General features: G+C 47.8%; 2 protein-coding genes across 5 annotated transcripts in view; one reads left to right on the top strand and one right to left on the bottom strand.

The window, feature by feature from the left end:
* Window positions 1–11,391, bottom strand: part of RANBP3 (RAN binding protein 3) — a 161,797-nt gene extending 150,406 nt beyond the window's left edge. For both annotated transcript variants that reach the window (XM_056570817.1, XM_056570828.1), the window contains exon 1: window positions 11,234–11,391. In XM_056570817.1, the coding sequence (XP_056426792.1) occupies window positions 11,234–11,255 (22 nt within the window). In that variant the 5' untranslated portion in view covers window positions 11,256–11,391. The remainder of the gene's footprint in view (window positions 1–11,233) is intronic.
* Window positions 11,392–11,509: 118 nt separating this feature from the next.
* Window positions 11,510–19,677, top strand: part of LOC130367859 (excitatory amino acid transporter 1-like) — a 338,220-nt gene continuing 330,052 nt past the window's right edge. For all 3 annotated transcript variants that reach the window (XM_056570764.1, XM_056570754.1, XM_056570782.1), the window contains exon 1: window positions 11,510–11,887. The gene's annotated coding sequence lies outside the window, so the exon portion shown is untranslated. The remainder of the gene's footprint in view (window positions 11,888–19,677) is intronic.

Genomic DNA, 19,677 nt, shown 5'->3' with positions numbered 1-19,677 from the left:
GGATGTTTAGGCATGCTGGGAGTTGTAGTTTTCAGACTCCTAGAAGCAGCAGTGAAGATCTTCACTGCTGCCTCTGAGGACCATATACTTACCTGCCGGTCCCATCGCTGCTCGTCCACGTGGCCAGTCCCGCCGCTGTTCCAGGTAAGGCCGCGGTCCCCACGTGTTCCCCTCCTATGCCGCAGGTCCCCGCGAGCCCCCGCAGCCATCGTCGCCCGTTCTACCCCACTTCCAGGGGCGTGCAGTGCGGGGATCTGAACTTTCACCCCAGGTCACTGTGATTGGTCCACAGGGACCAATCACAGTGATCGCTGACCAGGACCATCAATGGATGGTCCTGGGGGTGAAGCAGAAGTTGTCCCCTGCTGGAAACAGCGGGACTTCTGCTGGTTAACCCGTGCAAAGCTGCGCATCGCCGGGTTAACTAAATGTCATTTATAAACGTTGGGATGCGCGAACGCACTGCACAACCCGGCGTTTATATATGACCTTCTGCGGGAAGGGGTTAATAACTCTGGGATGCTTTTACTGTTTATTCTGATTCCGAGATTGTTTTTTCATGACATATTCTACTTTAACATAGTGGTAAATTTTCGTTGTTACTTGCATCCTTTCTTTGTGGAAAAATCCTGAAATTTCATGAAAATTTCCAAAATTTAGCATTTTTCGATCTTTGAAACTCTCTGCTTGTAAGGAAAATGAAAATTCCAAATAAATTATATATTGATTCACATATACAATATGTCAACTTTATATTTTCATCATAAAGTGGACATGTTTTTACTTTTGGAAGACAGAGGGCTTCAAAGTTCAGCAGCAATTTTCCAATTTTGCGCAAAATCAGAATTTGTAAGGAACCAGTTAAGTTTTGAAGTGGATTTGAGGGGTCTTCATATTAGAAATACCCCATAAAATGACCCCATTATAAAAACTGCACCCCCCAAAGCATTCAAAATGACATTCAGAAAGTGTATTAACCCTTTAGGCGTTTCACAGGAATAGCAGCAAGGTAAAAGTAGAAAATTCAAAATCTTCATTTTTTACACTCGCATGTTCTTGTAAAGGAGAAAAAGCCCCCCCAAAATTTGTAACCCAATTTTTCTCGAGTAAGGAAATACCACATATGTGTATGTCAAGTGCTCTGTGGGTGCACTAGAGGCCTCAGAAGGGAAGGAGCGACAAAGTGATTTTGGAGAGAGAGTTTTTCTGAAATGGCTTTTTGGGGGGCATGTCCCATTTAGGAAGCCCCTATGGTGCCAGAACAGCACAACAAAAATAAAAAAATTTTTTATTAATAAATAAATAAATATAAAACACAACATGGCATCCTATTTTGTAAACTACACCCCACAAGGAACGTAACAAGGGGTCCGCTGAGCCTTAACATTAGAGATCGACCAATTATCGGCTGATATTCACGATTTTCTAAGTTATCAGTATTGGCAATTACCTTGCAGATAATGCGGGCGCTTTAAATTTATCAACTGCAACGGCTTTTGCGGGGCCAGAGACCGCTGCCCGCTTCTCTCCCCCTGCCTGTCCTGGGGTCCCGAGTCCAACCCCCACCGCTGCCCGATTGCCTCCCCCATCCCGTTTTATAATTACCTGTTCTCTGGGTCCGCCATACTTCTGGATCCGGCGGCATTCTTCGCTGTTGCTGTGCGCTGCGCAATGACGAGTGGCATCCTCAACCCATTGCAACCGTCAGTGGCCCAGCGCACAGTCACAGCACAGGACGTCACCGGAGCCACAAGTAGCACAACCCACGGAACAGGTTATTAAAAACCGGGGATGGGGGAGGCAATGGGGCAGCAGCGGCAGTCTCTGGCCAGAGGATAGGCAAGGGGAGGCAATCGGGCAGCGTCGGTGGTTGGACTCGGGACCCCAGGAAAGGCGGGGGGAGATAAGCGGGTGGCGGCGGTGGTCTCTGGCCCCATAAAAGCCACTGCAGTTCATTGATTTAAAGCACCGCTTTAAATCATTGATCTGCAGCGGCTTCTGCAGGGCCAGAAACTGTTTATCGGGGTATACCGGCACACGCACCCTCATTTTACCAAGGATATTGGAGGGGGGGGGGATTTAAATGCACGGGATATCGGCATAAGTTATCGGCTTTTGGTCTGAGAGTTCACAGGTTATCGGTATCGGCTCAAAAAAAAAAATAAAAAAAAAATAAAAAAATCAATATCGGTCGATCCCTACTTAACACCTCACAGGTGTTTGACGACTTTTCGTTCAAAGTTGGATGAGTAAGTGAATATTTTTTCTTCACTAAAATGCTAGGTTTTCCAAGGGGTTACAGGAGAAAATGCCCCCCCCCCACAATTTGTAACCCCATCTCTTCTGAGTATGGAAATATACCATGTGTGGACGTCAAGTGCACTGCGGGCGCACTACGATGCTCAGAAGAAGGAGTCACATTTGGCTCTTGGAAAGCATATTTTACTGAAATGGTTTTTGGGGGGGGCATGTCGCATTTAGGAAGCCCCTATGGTGCCAGAAACGCAAAAAAAATAAAAACACATGGCATACTATTTTGGAATCTACACCCCTCAAGGAACGTAACAAGGGGTACAGCGAGCCTTAACACCCAACCGATGCTTGACAAATTTCCGCTAAAGTTGGCATGAAAATGAAAAATTGGGGTAAAACCTTCATTTTAATGGAAAAAAAAATTCAAATTTTTAATTTTCACAAGGCGTAATTGGAGAAAAAGCCCCACAAAATGTGTAACCCTATTTCTTCTGAGTATGGAAATACCCCATATGTGGATGTAAAGTGCTCTGCGGCCAAACTACAATGCTCAGAAAAGAAGGAGCGCCATTGAGCTTTTGGTGAGAGAATTTGGTTGGAATAGAATTGGGAGGCCATGTGCGTTTACAAATCCCCCTGTGGTGCCAGAACAGTGAATCCCCCACATGTGACCCCATTTTGGGGTTTAACAGATCTTTGGAACAGTGGGCTGCGCAAATGAAAAATAAAATGTTTCATTTTCACGGACCACTGTTCCAAAAATCTGTCAAACACCTGTGTAAATGCTAACTGTACCCCAAATACATTATGTGAGGGGTGTGGTTTCCAAAATGAGGTCACATGTGGGGGTGGGGGGGGTCCACTGTTCTGGCACTATGGGAGCTTTGCAAACACACATGGCCTTCAATTTCGGACTCATTCTCTCTCCAGAAGCCCAATGGCGCTCCATCTCTTCTGAGCATTGTAGTGCACCCGCAGAGCACTTTACATCCACATATGGGGTATGTTCTTACTCAGAAGAAAAGGGGCTACAACTTTTGGGGGATGGGCTTTTTCCTGTTCTCCCTTGTGAAAATGAAAAATGTAGGGTAACACCAGCATTTTAGTGAAAACATTTTTTAAAACATTTTAACTAACGAAAATATGTCAAACACCTGTGGGGTGTTAAGGCTCACTATACCCCTTGTTACATTCCGTAAGGGGTGTAGTTTCCAAAATGGGGTCACATCTGGGTATTTATTGTTTTGCGTTTATGTCTGCTGTAAAATCAGCCACCCCTGTGCAAATCACCAATTTTGACCTCAAATGTACATGGCACGCTCTCACTTCTGAGCCATGTGGTGCGCCCGCAGAGCCCTTTACGCCCACATATGGGGTAGTTCTGTATTCAGGAGAAACTGCGCTACAAATTTTGGTGGCCTTTTTTTTCCTTTTACCGCTTGTGAAAATTAAAAGTATAGGGCAACACCAGCATGTTAGTGGGGAAAAAAAAAATGTATTTTTACACTAACATGCTGGAGTAGACACCAACTTTTCCTTTTCATAAGGGGTAGAAGGAGATAAAGCATCCCAAAATTTGTAACGCAATTTCTCCAGAGTACGGAGATACCCCATATGTGGCCCTAAACTGTTTCCTAGAAATACGACAGGGCTCCGAAGTGAGAGAGTGCCATGCGCATTTGAGGCCTAAATTGGGGATTTGAATTTGCGTCAAAAAACCCTACAGCATTGTTTACCAAACAGGGTGAGTAGTAGTTTTTCAACAGCAGGAGGCTCCGTTTTGGAAACAGTGCCGTACAAGACTTTTTTTTTGTTTTTTTTATTGAGGGGGGAGTAAGGGTGTGCATATGTAGTGTTTTACTTTTTATTTTGTGTAGTGTTTTTAGGGTACATTCACACGGTCGGGTTTACTGCGAGTTTCTCGCTGGGTGTTTGAGCTGCGGCGGAAAATTTGCCGCATCTCAAACTTGCAGCAGAACTCGCTGTAAACCCGCCCAAATGGGGGGGGGGCAACAAACCTCCAGCTGTTGCAAAACTCCAACTCCCAGCATGCACTGACAGACCATACATGCTGGTAGTTGTAGTTATGCAACAGCTGGAGGCACATTGGTTGCAAAATCAAGTTTGTTACTTAACTCAGTGTTTGGCAACCAGTGTGCCTCCACCTGCTGCAAAACTAGAACTCCCAGCATGTACAGTCTCTCAGTGCATGCTGGGTGTTGTATTTTTGCCACAGCTGGAGGCACACTGGTTGCAACACACTGAGTTAGGTAACAGACTTTCACAACCAAGGTGTCTCCAGCTGTTGCAAACCGCAACAATCAGCGTGCATTGACAGTCGAAGGGCATGCTGAGAGTTTTAGCTTTGCAACAGCTGGAGGCACACTGCTACAACTCCCAGCATGCCCTTTGGTAGTCTGTGCATGTTGGGAGTTCTAGTTATGCAACAGCTGGATGCACAACTATTTCTCATAGAAAAAAAATGTGCCTCCAGCTGTTGCATAACTACAACCCCAGCATGCACAGACTACCAAAGGGCATGCTGGAAGTTGTAGTTGGAACTCCAGCGGTTGCAGAACTACAACTCCCAGCATGCCCTTTGACTGTGAATGCTGCAAGTTGTTTGTAAGCAACAGCAGGAGGTGAACAGGCCTCACCTCCTGCTGTATCCTGCCGCCGGGACCGCCGCCACCATCGTCCTCCCGATCACCGCCCAGCAGGGTCGTGATTGGTCAGTCATTCTGACCGATCAGTCACGTGATCGTGAGGCGGCACCCATGCCACCTCACTTCTGCTGGGTAAGGGTGAATGGGGCTGTCTTGGACAGCCCCATTCATCATTTTTTTCCGGGTCACCAGAGAACCGGAATAGCCGCAAATCTCTGGTCTAAATTAACCAGCGATTTGTGGCGATCGCTGACATGGGGGGTGGGGGTCTCAGGGCCCCCCAGGGTTCTGCACGGGGTGCCTGCTGATAGATATCCCACTGGCGTACCCATACGCCCTCAGTGCTTAAGGACTTTAAAACGGGGGCATATGGATACGCCTGGCGTCCTTAACGACGAAGGACGTATATTTACGTTCTCTGCCGGCCCTCGCGATATGCTGCTCAGTCAGGCTGTTCGGGACTGCCGCAGTGAAATCGTGCTGTCCTGAACAGCTTACAGGACACCGGGAGGGACCTTACCTGCCTCCTCGGAGTCCGATCGGCGAATGATTGCTCCGTGCCTGAGATCCAGGCAAGCGCCGATAACACTGATCACAGGCGTGTTAATACACGCCAGTGATCTGTGTAAAAGATCAGTGTGTGCAGTGTTATAGCTCCCTATGGGAGCTATAACACTGCAAATAAAAAAAAAAAAAAAAAGTAAAAAAAAAAAAAAAAAAAAGGGTTAGTAAAGATCATTTAACCCCTTCCCTAATAAAAGTTTGAATCACCCCCCTTTTCCCATAAAAAAAATAAAATAAGTGTAAATAAAAATAAACATATGTGGTATCACCGCGTGCGTAAATGTCCGAACTATAAAAATATATCGTTAATTAAACCGCACAGTCAATGGCGTACACAGAAAAAAAAAAGTCCAAAAAGCGTATTTTTAATCACTTTTTATACCATTAAAAAATGAATAAAAATGATCAAAAAGTCAGATCAAAACAAAAATGGTACCGATAAAAACTTCAGATCACGGCACAAAAACTGAGCCCTCATACCGCCCTGTACGTGGAAAAATAAAAAAAGTTATAGGGGGTCAGAAGAGGACATTTTTAAACAATTACATTTTCCTGCATATAGTTATGATTTTTTCCAGAAGTACTACAAAATCAAACCTATATAAGTAGGGTACCATTTTAACCGTATGGACCTACAGAATAATGATAAGGCGTCATTTTTACCAAAATTTGCACTGCGTAGAAACGGAAGCCCCCAAAAAGTTACAAAATGGCATTTTTTCTTTGATTTTGTCGCACAATGATTTTTTTTCCGTTTCGCCGTGGATATTTGGACAAAATGACTAATAATGCAAAAAATAAGCCATAATATGGATTTTTAGATGGAAAATTGAAAGGGTTATGATTTTTAAAAGGTAAGGAGAAAAAAAACGAAAATGCAAAAACTGAAAAACCCAGTGTCCTTAAAGGGTAGCTCCCACCATGTTTTTTTTTTTCTGTCCCTGCCTATTGCCCTTCTATCCCTAACACCCTCCCTGCCTTTTATTTATTTATTTTTTTTAATTACTATTTTAAAAATGGCATTTAGTCTCCCTGGTAGTGTGCTCACTACCAGGCAGACTTCCTCAGCAGGCACCACGTCACTGATGCCTGCTGGGGGAGGGCAACTTCCGCCCTTAGTTCTCCTAACAGGGTGCCTCCAGCTGTTTCACCACTACAACTCCCAGCATGCCCTGACATCTATTGGCTGGGAGTTGTAGAGGTAAAACAACTGGAGGCACCCAGGACAGGAGCTTCATGGGGGAAGGAGTGAGCCGGGAGCCGATGCGGGAGGGACGGGTGCGGGGGAGCCTCTTCCTGCCGCTCGGTGAGTAACACCCAAACACCCACGCCCCCCCCCCCCCCCCCGCAGCAGCCTTGCGCCCCCGTACCTTGCAGCAGGGCCGTCGGCGAGTGCGGTGAGCCAATGCATAGAGATGAGCGAACTTACAGTAAATTTGATTTGTCACGAACTTCTCGGCTCGGCAGTTGATGGCTTATCCTGCGTAAATTAGTTCAGCATTCAGGTGCTCCGGTGGGCTGGAAAAGGTGGATATATTCCTAGGAAAGAGTCTCCTAGGACTGTATCCACCTTTTCCAGCCCACCGGAGCACCTGAAAGCTGAACTAATTTATGCAGGATAAGTCATCAACTGCCGAGCCGAGAAGTTTGTGACGAATCGAATTTACTGTAAGTTCGCTCATCTCTACCGATGCGCAGCCCTGGATGTTACTGTGCCTGCGAAAAATTTCGACTGATGCCCTGCCGGAATCAGTCAGAATTTTGCAGTGACGTCTAGGGGTGTGAATCGCCAAGAATTTGGCGATTCGATTCGAATCGCGATACCAGTGTGGCGATTCGATATATCCCGATATATCGCGATACCGTCTAGGTGACGATACATCGCGATATATCGCGATATATCGCCCACCTGGGAGCATTCATAGATCCCAATAGACGCCGCTGTCAGCTTTGACAGCGGCGATCTAGTACTCCGGTGCTCACTTTTCTCATGTTATCCCGTCCGGGCTGCAAAATAAAATAAAACGCACTTTATCTTACCTGCCAACGAGCCCCCGGAGCTCCGGTACACTCCGGTACAGGTGTTCGGTCCCCGGGCTGTATTCTTCTTACTTCCTGTTAGTCCGGCACGTCACATGGAGCTTCAGCCTATCACCAGCGGAGGCGGGACATCGCTGCGGCCGGTGATAGGCTGAAGCTCCATGTGACGTGCCGGACTAACAGGAAGTAAGAAGAATACAGCCCGGGGACCGAACACCTGTACCGGACTGTACCGGAGCTCCGCGGGCTTGTTGGCAGGTAAGATAAAGTGCGTTTTATTTTGCAGCCTGGATAGGATAAAATGAGAAAAGTGCGCACCGGATACTCCTTTAATAGCCAGCCGCGGCGATTGCCGCATGCTGGCGATTAGCGGCGGCCCCCGGCTACTGAAATCAGCCGGGGGCCGCATAGTACGGAGCGGGCACGAGTCGGAGCCCGCTCCATAGCAGTGTCAGATCCGGCCTGCCCGGCTCCACAAATGTGGAACTTTTATCTCCTGATGCCCAGGACAGGACATGCTGTTCCGGGCGTCCGCAGATAAAAATTCCACATCCCTAAAAGAATCGATTCAAAAATATTTTGAATCGATTCTGTATCAGCAAATGAAAAATCGCGATTATCGCGAGAATCGATTTTTTCTTACATCCCTAGTGACGTCACTCCGCACTGCATTCGGCCACTAGGAGGGTGACCCCTAGTGGCCGAATTTCAAATTACTTTTAAAAATGTTTTAAAAGCATTTTTTTTTTAATTAAAAGTATATTAGAGATATGTTGTAGTTAGAGATGAGCGAACTTACAGTAAATTCAATTAGTCACGAACTTCTCGGCTCAGCAGTTGAGTACTTATCCTGCATAAATTAGTTCAGCTTTCAGGCGCTCCCATGGGCTTGAAAAGGTGGATACAGTCCTAGGAGACTCTTTCCTAGGATTGTATCCACCTTTTCCAGCCCACCGGAGCACCTGAAAGCTGAACTAATTTATGCAGGACAAGTCATCAACTGCCGAGCCGAGAAGTTCGTGACGAATCGAATTTACTGCAAGTTCGCTCATCTCTAGTTAGTTGTAGTACTTAAGTGCTACAACATATCAAAATAAATTTTTCATGACAGTGCCCATTTAAGAGTTTTGTTGACAATAGTTTCAAGAATTTTCCCATGTCTGTGATATCTATAGTGTACTGTAGACACAGGGAGCAACCCCTGTTTTGCCAGGCCAGGAGGCCAAGAGCAGGTGCTAGGTGATTGGAGTGACAGTCAGGCGAATTTATGGCTCTTCTTAAGTCTAAGGGAGTCATATAGATGAGTATAGACCACCACTTCTACTGTCCCTTGTGACCAGAAGTCAATGAGATGATTTTACTGTGACCACCAAGCTGTCGCACTAGTCACAGTACTAACTGGAGGGCAGTCTCATCCGACATGCATGCCTTTCAGTGGACTACAAATTCACATCACTAGTGTATTTGATCTGTCACAGTCCTTGCCTGCTTCTCCACCCTTCTGCCTGAAGTGCACTCTTACCATGCCTCCCTCACTATCCAACCACTGCAGGGCTCCTCAGTGAGAAAGCCCGGGAATTGTAGTTGCAGAACCAGAACATGTGGCTGCACAGGCACTCAAACATGTCTGTGGCCCAAATGTACCTGTCCGATTTGACTATCACAACTCAGCTTTTATTTCTCAGACTGCTCTGATAAAGTTAAAACTGGGCTGTGACAGGTTGCTCTGAGCAAGTAAAGATGGGTTGATAAATCTGGGCATGTGTTATGCTAAGGTGAAGAAGCCACATGAATAAACTTAAGATGGAGGGCAAAGAGAGAGGGGGGGGGGGGGAGAGAATTGGTTCCTAAGAAAACTATTTAGGTACAAAGTATTGTATGGTTTAGTTATTGGAGTAATGGTAACGCAGCACTAGAAAAAACTGCTACTGGTGTGCTGTTAAAAAAAAAAAAAAATCTCTTCCTAGACCAGTGTTTCTCCAACCAGGGTGCCACCAGCTTTTTCAAAGCAACAACTCCCACCAAGCCCGAACAGCAGCTGTCCATGCATGCTGGGAGTTGTAGTTTTGCAACAGCTGGAGGCACCCTGGTTGGGATACGCTGGTCTAGAGACTTCTGACCACTGTGCAACAGTTTACTATTTAGCAGGTATGTACATACTTGGAAGATTTATCAAAGCTGGTGCATAGGACAGAAGATGACCAGATCGCTTTTATTTTTAAAAAGAACTCTTAAAAATGAAAGCAGATCTGATTGGTTGCTATGGGCAACTGGTCCTCTACAAAGGGCTTTGATAAATCTCCATAGAGAAGAAGAGGATCCTGTTGTAATACTTGCCTTCAATCCTTACCCAGGAGGGCCTGGTGCTAGTCTACCACCAAACCTACTGCAAACATTGCCATGGCTATGAAGACATACAAAACAATCCCCAGCACCTGCGAGGTGGGCAAACATGATCCGGTCTCTTACCCCAATAGGTGCACCAGGGGTAAAAGCTATTCCCTAAAACTGTACGCATAAAGGGCTGCTACTATCAGTCCTATATTTGGGTGGTCTTAGAACTGGAGGTAAATTAGAGAGCATGGGAAGTAGAGATGAGCGAAGTTACAGTAATTTAATTCGTCACAAACTTATCGGCTCGGCAGTTGCTGCCTTTAGCCTACATACATTAGTTCAGCTTTCAGGTGCTCCGGTGGGCTGGAGACTCTCTCCTAGAACTGTATCCACCTTTTCCAGCCCCCCGAAGCTCCTGAAAGCTGAACTATTTTATGCAGGAAAAGTCATCAACTACCAAGCCAAATCGAATCACTGTAACCTGGCTCATCTCTAATGGGAACTAATGCAAAGGAAAAAAAAAAACACAGCAAAAGGTGCGCCCCTGGGTGAGGACCGTCTGGAAAGATGAATCCAGGTAAAAGAAAAGATGGGTCCTTACCCTTGGGTGTTGCGCTAAGAGCACAACACCTACAGTAGCGTCTGGGATAGAGGAAAGCCGGACAGCTGCCACGAGGAACTTCCCGGAGCGACGTCAGTCTCACCGGTAGCAGAACAACCAGAGAAGGAATAAAAATGAAGGCACTGGTCCATGGGTACATTTAAATGTTTAATTATGACAAAGCAACGCGTTTCAACCCCGGACAGGGGTCTTCATCAGGCATACCTCTAATGGGAAGACAGAGCTTGACTTCCCCATAGTAACCTAATGGGAAAAGCCAACAAAGCTAGTGCTGCCTGACAGAGCAATAGACTGCCTCCCCTTCACAGCTCCATCTCTTAAGAGGAGCCAGGTCCTTCCCACACACTGGTGATCGCTACCTCCATGTTACTGTGTAAACAAAATAGGAAAGCCGGCTCCAAGGCTAGTATGGCTACCAGCTAGAACGGGCTGGATATTGCCTTGATTTTGTGCCCAGTTCAGTAGGCCTCACATAGGGCACTAGGGGCACGCAGTCATGGGTCCACACAGCTGTGTGTCAGAGTTGAGTACACTAGGGCACGGGTGCGACAGGCTGATGCTTGAACAGGCCTTTAGCAGACCAGGGTCTCTCCAGAGCCGCGCCCCCAGCCCGGGACCCCATTCCTCGCATACGAACGGGGAATAAGAGCCTGGGTGGAGCGCACCACAACCTTTACCATCTCTAAGCAAAAACGCAGATGCTCCGGACGGAGCACCCCATAGATATTACAAGCCTGGGTTTATTACCACTTACCTTCGTTTGCTAAATCCTCCATTTTACCGCCTGAGCCTCTCCCACAATGCCCAGCGGCCGCTTTCACAGTCAAGGGGCGGACACTGCTGGGCGGGAACTAGAAGCAGACACAGCAACCGCCCCGCCTCACTCAGCGTCTTTCACTGCGCATGCGCGAAAAATCTCCCGTGTGTGCAGTAGTACGCATGTGTAGAGCCTGTCACGAGGTGAGAGAGTGCTTCTTGTATTTACCGGAAATTGAAAAGTTCGCGCGCGAGTTATCTGAAGTGACGTGAATAATATTTGCACTCTTCATTCCTAATGCTGGTTTATGGTTATTCCCCAGAAATTATTATCAAAAAGATTAGTGATAAATAATGAAATTATCTTTATTGTAGTTTTTTCATCACGTATAGCTTAGGAACCATTAACACGGGACGATTTTGAGCCGGTATTGCACCGTGTAAAAGACCCAGGGGGAGAATTACCATTGCTCAAGTTATATTGCGTGCGGTGTGATAAATATGTCGCACTTCTACGTGAGAGGTTTCTGCCTCTGTGAAGTTGTAAGAAGTTTTGTAATTGAAACGATTGCTGGTGCTGTGAGAAAATGGAGAAAAGTCAAACTGGAAAAATTCACAACTAATCCAAAGTCAGAAGAGCAAAACCGTTCACGTAAGCAAGACAAATATCGCTTGTGGACAAAAAGTCGCAAAACCATAGATGCAACCAATTTGCATTTTTTTCCCCACAAAAAGAGGAATAAATGGTTAGATTGTCAGCTGATTCTAGCTGATGGTCCAGCCCTACACTCATCTTTAGTATACTGCCCATCTGGCCTGATGCCCTGGATCCCAGGACTGTTCAGCTCCTATTATCAACTGCATGCACTTTATAGACTATACCAGTGGTCTTCAACCTGCGGACCTCCAGATGTTTCAAAACTACAACTCCCAGCATGCCCGGACAGCCGATGGCTGTCCGGGCATGCTGGGAGTTGTAGTTTTGCAACATCTGGAGGTCTGCAGGTTGAAGACCACTGGTCTATACCATTATAGGCCGCCATTTATCATTGCTGATTGTTTCTTGTGTCTAGAAAAGGCGCAAGCAGGGTTTATTTTTGCGCCTTTTGGTTTACACATTTCTGCTGATTTTGGCAATACACATGATATGGATGGGTTTTACGAACTCCACCTTTTTGTGAAAAGGCGCAAAGCCACTGAAAAGTCTCTAAGGCTAAGTTTCTGCTTGTTTTTTTGTCCTGCGTTTTTTGGTTTGAAAAAAAACGCCAGTGCAATTTCCTGCGTCTGGCGTTTTTTCATTTGTGTGGAAATAGCATTTTTGGCCCTTTTGGTGTATTTTTTTTTTTTGGTACCCAAAATTTGTTGGGTACCAAAAAAAAAAAGCATGCAGTAGTGATGGATTTTTTTATTTATTTAACCCCTTAAGGACGCAGGACGTAAATGTACGTCCTGGTGCGGTGGTACTTAACGCACCAGGACGTACATTTACGTCCTGTACATAACCGCGGGCATCGGAGCGATGCCCGTGTCATGCGCGGCTGATCCCAGCTTCTGATCGCAGCCAGGGACCCGCCGGCAATGGCTGACGTTCGCGGGCGTCCGCCATTAACCCCTCAGAGGCCGGGATCAATACAGATCCCGGCATCTGCGATTTCAATGAATGATCTGATCGCCCACAGCACTGCTGCGGGGATCCGATCATTCAGAACGCCGCACGGAGGTCCCCTCACCTGCCTCTGTCCGCCTCCCGGCTTATTCTGCTCTGGTCTGAGATCGAGCAGACCAGAGCAGAAGCTCACCGATAACACTAATCTGTTCTATGTCCTATACATAGAACAGATCAGTATTAGCAATCATGGTATTGCTCTGAATAGTCCCCTATGGGGACTATTCAAGTGTAAAAAAAAAAAAAAAAAAAATGTAAAAATATGTAAAATTAAAAGTAAAAAAAAAAGTGAAAAATCCCCTCCCCCAATAAGAAAGTAAAACGTCCGTTTTTTCCTATTTTACCCCCAAAAAGCGTAAAAAATAAATTCAATAGACCTATTTGGTATCGCTGCGTGCGTAAATGTCCGAACTATTAAAATAAAATGTTAATGATCCCGTACGGTGAACGGCGTGAGCGTAAAAAAAAAAATCCAAAATTGCTACTTTTTAAATACATTTTATTAAAAAAAAAATGTATTAAAAGTTTTTTATATGCAAATGTGGTATCAAAAAAAAGTACAGATCATGGCGCAAAAAATAAGCCCTCATACCGCCGCTTATACGGAAAAATGAAAAAGTTATAGGTCATCAAAATAAAGGGATTATAAACGTACTAATTTGGTTAAAAATTTTGTGATTTTTTTTAAGCACAACAATAATATAAAAGTATGTAATAATGGGTATCATTTTAATTGTATTGACCCTTAGAATAAAGAACACACGTCATTTTTACTGTAAATTGTACGGCATGAAAACGAAACCTTCCAAAATTAGCAAAATTGCGTTTTTCTTTTTAATTTACCCACAAAAATAGTGTTTTTTGGTTGCGCCATACATTTTATGATATAATGAGTGATGTCATTACAAAGGACACCTGGTCATGCAAAAAACAAGCCCTCATACTAGTCTGGCCATGAAAATATAAAAGATATGATTTTTAGAAGGCGAGAAGGAAAAAACGAAAACGTAAAAATTAAATTGTCTGAGTCCTTAAGGGGTTAACTGTATATTTTTTTATAACAACATTTTTATACATTTTTAATAAAGTGTGTGTGTTTCATTTTTTCTCTTTTTTGAAATTTTTTAGGTAGTACTACTACTCCCAGTATGGACCACACTGTTCCATGATGGGAGTAGTACCTGTACTAATAGACATATTGCTCGATGCGATCGTCCTATCTATTGCAGAGATGCGGAGTGGCTCTATACAGCGCTCGCATCTCTGCTCAGTACTTCAGCCAGTGATGTGAATAGAACTCTATCGGCTCCATTGGGGGACACAGACAGTGGGTGTATCTTGCTATCTCTAGGAGGTGTGACACTATGGTGAAAAAAAAAAAGTCAGCTCCTCCAAGCAGGATACACCCGCCTTCAGGCTCTGAGCTAGTCAGTTTAAGCTTAGTGTCTGAAGGAGGTGGACGTGGTCTGGGTTGTTCCAGACCAGGTCTTCTAATTTTTTTGTTTTCCTAGTTAGGGACGTGTTAGTTTTTTATTCCTTTTCTTTTCTGTTTTCAGGTGGGGACTCAGGGACTGCGGTTCCCCGTTTCCCCATTGCGAGTGAGGGGGCACAGACATTGCGTATATGCGCTGTTAACCCCCCCCCCCCCCCCTCGCCAACGGTCAGCGCTTGGGTGGTACCTCACGGGTCCGGGTCCCCCTATTTCCCTGCTCGCCTCACTCGCGCATAGCAGCCAGGCGTGATGCAGGTAACTAATGCTGACTGAACACTTCACTGAAGACTCCAGTAGGTGAGTTCTTCTGACTGAGGTAAGTACTTCTCCCTTTTTTCTTCACAGCTACGGACTCGCAGCAGCTGAAGACCCCCTGTTTTGGCCCACCTTTCATTTTTTGGGGTTAACTTACAGGGGCTGCATTTTATTTTTGGGGGAGCAGTGGCACCTGAAGGGGCATCATATAAGGGGCACTTCTCGTGTGCTTGGGTGTCTACGTCCATAGCGCCTTATTCCGTCACTTCACTTTGTGTGCGTGTGTGGGATTGATATTGCCTGCTAAACAGCGCCTTATACGCAGCTGTCAGCCATGGCGCTGTCCCGGGCCGGGCGCTCTCAGCGCCGGCTTACTTTCACTTTGCCGGCAGCGCCTTATAAGCGGCTGACAGCCGCGGCGCTGCTATGAGCCGGGCGCTTCTGCGCCGGCTTTCTTCTTTTCACCGGCAGTCTCTGCCGGCGCTGACCGCCCGCCCTATTCCCCCGAGCGCACAAACGGCCAACAGGTGCGCTTGGGACAAGGAGCGGGTGCCATGACAGTTCTCTTCGGCCGGTCTGTAGCTCCGCCCATGGGGCTGGGGGCGCGAAGCAGCCTCCAATCAGCGCCGTGGGCGCGAATTTCAGTAGGAAGGGGTCATTTATTTTTGCTTCAGGCACGCCCCTCTCTTCCTATTGCCTGGCCTGTTTCTCTCTCTAGCTGCACAGAGAGAGTCTCCTACTGCAGCTGACAGGGAACACAGACTAGGGTGAGAAAGTTCCTATCTCCCTTCTTTTCCTACATTATGTCCGTACCCAGAGCTGTTCCACCCTCTAAACAGAGACCTGGAACTTCAGTGACTTACTATCTCTGTAAGCATTGTAATACCAAAATGTCTGGCTCTGCTGAGCCCACTTGTCCTGCCTGCTCCACTGCTCCCCCTGATGCCCCTTCGGTCCCGGTGGATCCAGCCGCTCCCACCCAGCATGGGTTTCTTCCCTGACCCAGTATATGGCTGACTTGAACATAGTCTCCGCTCGGTGGCTGAGGCCTCCCGGGAAGTGGTGTCCGCCTTGAAGGGGTCTTCCCTGGGCAGGACCTCTGGAAGGGCTCGCTTCTCGTCTCCACATTCTTCACGCTCTCACAAGCGTCCTAGGGGTGCCTCGTCTGACTCTTCCAATGAGTCTTCAAGTAGACGTGAGCGTTCCCCTTGTGGGTCCCGCCTCCCCCCCTGTCATCTGGGCACAAACATCAGAGGACGTTCTCTGAGTCGCCGCTCTGCCACGCCAGAGCTGCGTTCTCGGTCAGAGTCGCCCCCCTCCAGGACTGCCTCTACTCATTCTCATTCCCCTGGCGAACTGGTGGACGAGGCTTCCGAGCCGGCATCTGACTCTGAGGACTGCCCGGACTCAGTTGCAACGGTTAACTCCTTGGTTACAGCCCTAAGAGACACCTTTCACTTAGAGGACCCAGGATCTTTGGATGTCAATCCAGGAGTATCCTTTCATCGTACTAAGCCGGCACCTCAGAAGTTCAGCTCTCACGCTGACTTTGACGACATTCTGGAAACCGCATCGAAACATCCAGACAAGAGGTTCCCGGGAATCAAGACAATTCAAGATCGTTATCTATTTGACAAGGTCTTTGTCACTAAGGTGGTTTCTCCTCCCTCAGTGGACCCACCAGTTTCCCGGATCAATAAGGCGACTACACTGCCTCTGGCAGATGCCGCTGCCTTCAAGGATCCCACGGACAAGAAGGTAGAATCTTTAGCGAAGTTTGCCACTGAAGCTGCTGGCTCTTCTCTTCTTCCCATCTTCACCTCCACATGGGTGTCCAAGGGCCTGTCGGAGTTGTGCCAAAAGCTCCATCAGGATATTTTAATGGGATCCCCCCCCCCCCCCCCCCCGGAGGATCTATCTGCTTTGGCTCTCCAATGCTCTAAAGCCGGGGATTTTCTGTGCAGCTTCCATGCAGGCAGCCAGTTGTTCTGCCTATGCTGTGGGTCATCTAGCGGCTCTCCGCCGCTCTATGTGGCTTAAGGCTTGGAATGCGGATGCCGCTTCCAAAAGATCTCTCACTGACATTTGTTTCGAGACATTTGGACCTCTCACATTCAAGACTCTTGGGTCAGGGACATGGTGTCCAACGGTTACCGGATCAAATTTGCATTCCTGCCGAGGGATCGCTTTTTTCGATCCCGGGCCCCCCGGTCTCCTCCTCTGGCGAAGCAGTTTCGAGCGGCTCTCCAGTCTCTGCTTCTCCAGGGGGTTATCGTTCCTGTTCCTTCAGGGGAACGTTTTCGGGGTTTCTATTCAAATCTTTTTGTGGTCCCCTAGAAGGACTGTTCTGTGCGTCCAATTTTGGACTTCAAGCGTCTCAATCTTCATCTTCTCATCCGCCACTTCCGAATGGAATCCCTCCGTTCGGTAGTGGCGTCCCTGGAACAAGGGGAGTTCCTTTCATCGGTGGACATCAAGGATGCCTACCTCCATGTGCCAATATTTCCGGACCATCATTGGTACCTCCGCTTTGCGGTTCCGGAGGGGCACTTTCAATTTGTAGCCCTCCCCTTCGGTTTAGCCCCGGCTCCTCGGGTCTTTACAAAGATCCTTGCGCCGGTGATGGGCCTGTTACGGTCGAGGGGAATCTCGGTCATACCCTATCTAGACGACCTTCTCATCAAGGCTCCAACCAGGGCCCAGACTCTGGAGAATCTGGACATCACTCTCCGTCCTACCCAGTCTCTAACCTTTCTGGGACTTCTCTTCAACACGACCTCTGCCCGAATTCGTCTTCCGCCGGACAAACGTCTGGCGCTCCAGTCGGGAGTCCGCTCCCTTCGGACCCAGGTATCAGTCTCCATCCGCACTTGTATGGAAATCCTGGGTCGGATGGTGGCAACTATGGAGGCCGTACCTTTTGCCCAGTTTCATTACCGTCCCCTCGAACTAGCGATTCTCTCTTGGTGGAACAGGTCTCCTCTGTCCCTCGATCGTCAGATTGTTCTCCCTCTCAGGGTCAGTCAGTCTCTGCTCTGGTGATTACGCTCCCCCCTTCTTCTCCAAGGGCGGTCGTTTCTTCCCCTTCACTGGCAGGTTGTTACAACAGATGCCAGCCTGTCGGGCTGGGGCGGCGTGTTCAGGGATTGGATGGTTCAGGGACTCTGGTCTCCCCAGGAGACCCTTCTTCCGATAAACATATTGGAATTACGGGCGATTCTTCTTTGTCTTCTTCATTGGGAGTCCCATCTTCAGTCCCGTCCTGTCCGCGTTCAGTCGAACAATGCCACGGCCGTGGCGTACATAAATCGTCAGGTCGGCACTCGCAGCTCAGCAGCCATGGCCGAGGTGACCAAGATTCTCTCCTGGGCGGAGAGCAAGGTTCCGGCCATCTCGGCGATTCACATCCTGGGGGTGCTCAACTGGGAAGCGGACTTCCTCAGTCGGTCCTCACCCGACCCCGGCGAGTGGTCTCTACATCCAGAGGTCTTCGCACCTCTGCGACCTCTGGGGCATTCCGGACGTGGACCTCTTCGTGTCCCGGCACAATCGGAAGATCCTTCCGTTTGTGTCCAAGTCCCGGGACCCTCAGGCTATGGCCGTGGACGCCCTAGTGATTCCTTAGGCGGGGTTTACCCTACCCTATCTGTTCCTTCCTCTTCCGCTTCTTCCCAGGGTGCTGAGGAAGCTCAAGGCAGAGGGCGTCCCTGCCATTCTGGTAGCTCCAGATTGGCCCCGACGGTCGTGGTACGCCGACGTAGTCAGGCTCCAGGGTGCACCCTTTGAGCCCCTTAGAGAAGTGTCTCTCCGCCTCCTTTCTTGGAAAGAGACGTTTCTGGTGGCTATCACCTCCATCCGGAGGGTGTCTGAATTGACAGCCCTTTCCTGCCGGTCTCCGTTTCTGGTGCTTCAACAGGACAAGGTTGTTTTCCGGCCAGACCCTTCCTTTTTACCTAAGGTGGTCTCGGCCTTTCATCTCAATGAGGATATTGTCCTCGCGTCATTTTGCCCGGCTCCTTCTCATCCTAGGGAGGGCTTACTGCACAAGCTGGACGTGGTTCGAGCTGTTCGGTCTTATCTCTCCGTCACTTCTTCCTTTAGTCAGTGTGATTCCTTTTTCGTCCTGACGGAAGGTCGTCGCAAGGGACAACCTGCTTCCAAGGCCACCATTTCTAGGTGGATTTGGTCTGCTATTTCGGAAGCCTATCGCTGTAAGGGGAAGATTCCTATTTTCAGGGTTGTGGCTCATTCCACTCATTCTGTTGAGGCATCCTGGGCTCTCCAGAATAGAGCCTCGGCCTCGCAGATTTGCAAGACAGCTACCTGGTCGTCTTTGCACACTTTCTCGAGGTTTTATCGGGTTCATACTTTCGCATCGGCTGATGCTTCCGTGGGGCGTAAGGTGTTGCAGGCGGCAGTGGATCAGCCGTCTGCCTTATTACTTATCTGCCCACCCAAGGGACGGCTTTGGTACGTCCCACTGTCTGTGTCCCCCAATGGAGCCGATAGAGAAAAGGAGATTTTTTAACACTTACCGTAAAATCTCTTTCTCGAAGGATCCATTGGGGGACACAGCTCCCGCCTTTTTGGGTTTTTTCCTTGGTTCTCTGTCCGAGGGTGTGTTCAGTTATGTTTTTTCTTCTGGTTCTCAGACAGTTTTGGGTTTTTCCTTGACCTATTGGTCTCCTCCTATTGCTCTGGAACTTAAACTGATTAGCTCAGAGCCTGAAGGCGGGTGTATCCTGCTGGGAGGAGCTGACTTTTTATCACCATAGTGTCACACCTCCTAGAGACAACAAGATACACCCATGGTCTGTGTCCCCCAATGGATCCTTCGAGAAAGAGATTTTACGGTAAGTGTTAAAAAATCTCCCTTTTCCGCCCAGAGTGGGGATTGGCCGGTTGGTTGCATCCAATCACAGCTCTGAGGGAAATATGAATGAGTGATGTTCTATTCGCATCACTGGCCGGAGTATAGTGCAGAGATGCGAGCGCTGTATAAAGCCGCTCCGCATCTCTGCAATAGATA

Source organism: Hyla sarda, chromosome 1, assembly GCF_029499605.1.
Source record: "Hyla sarda isolate aHylSar1 chromosome 1, aHylSar1.hap1, whole genome shotgun sequence".
Lineage (NCBI taxonomy): Eukaryota > Metazoa > Chordata > Amphibia > Anura > Hylidae > Hyla > Hyla sarda.
Note: the sequence above shows the minus strand (reverse complement) of the source record. Positions and strands in the feature narration are given on the sequence as shown.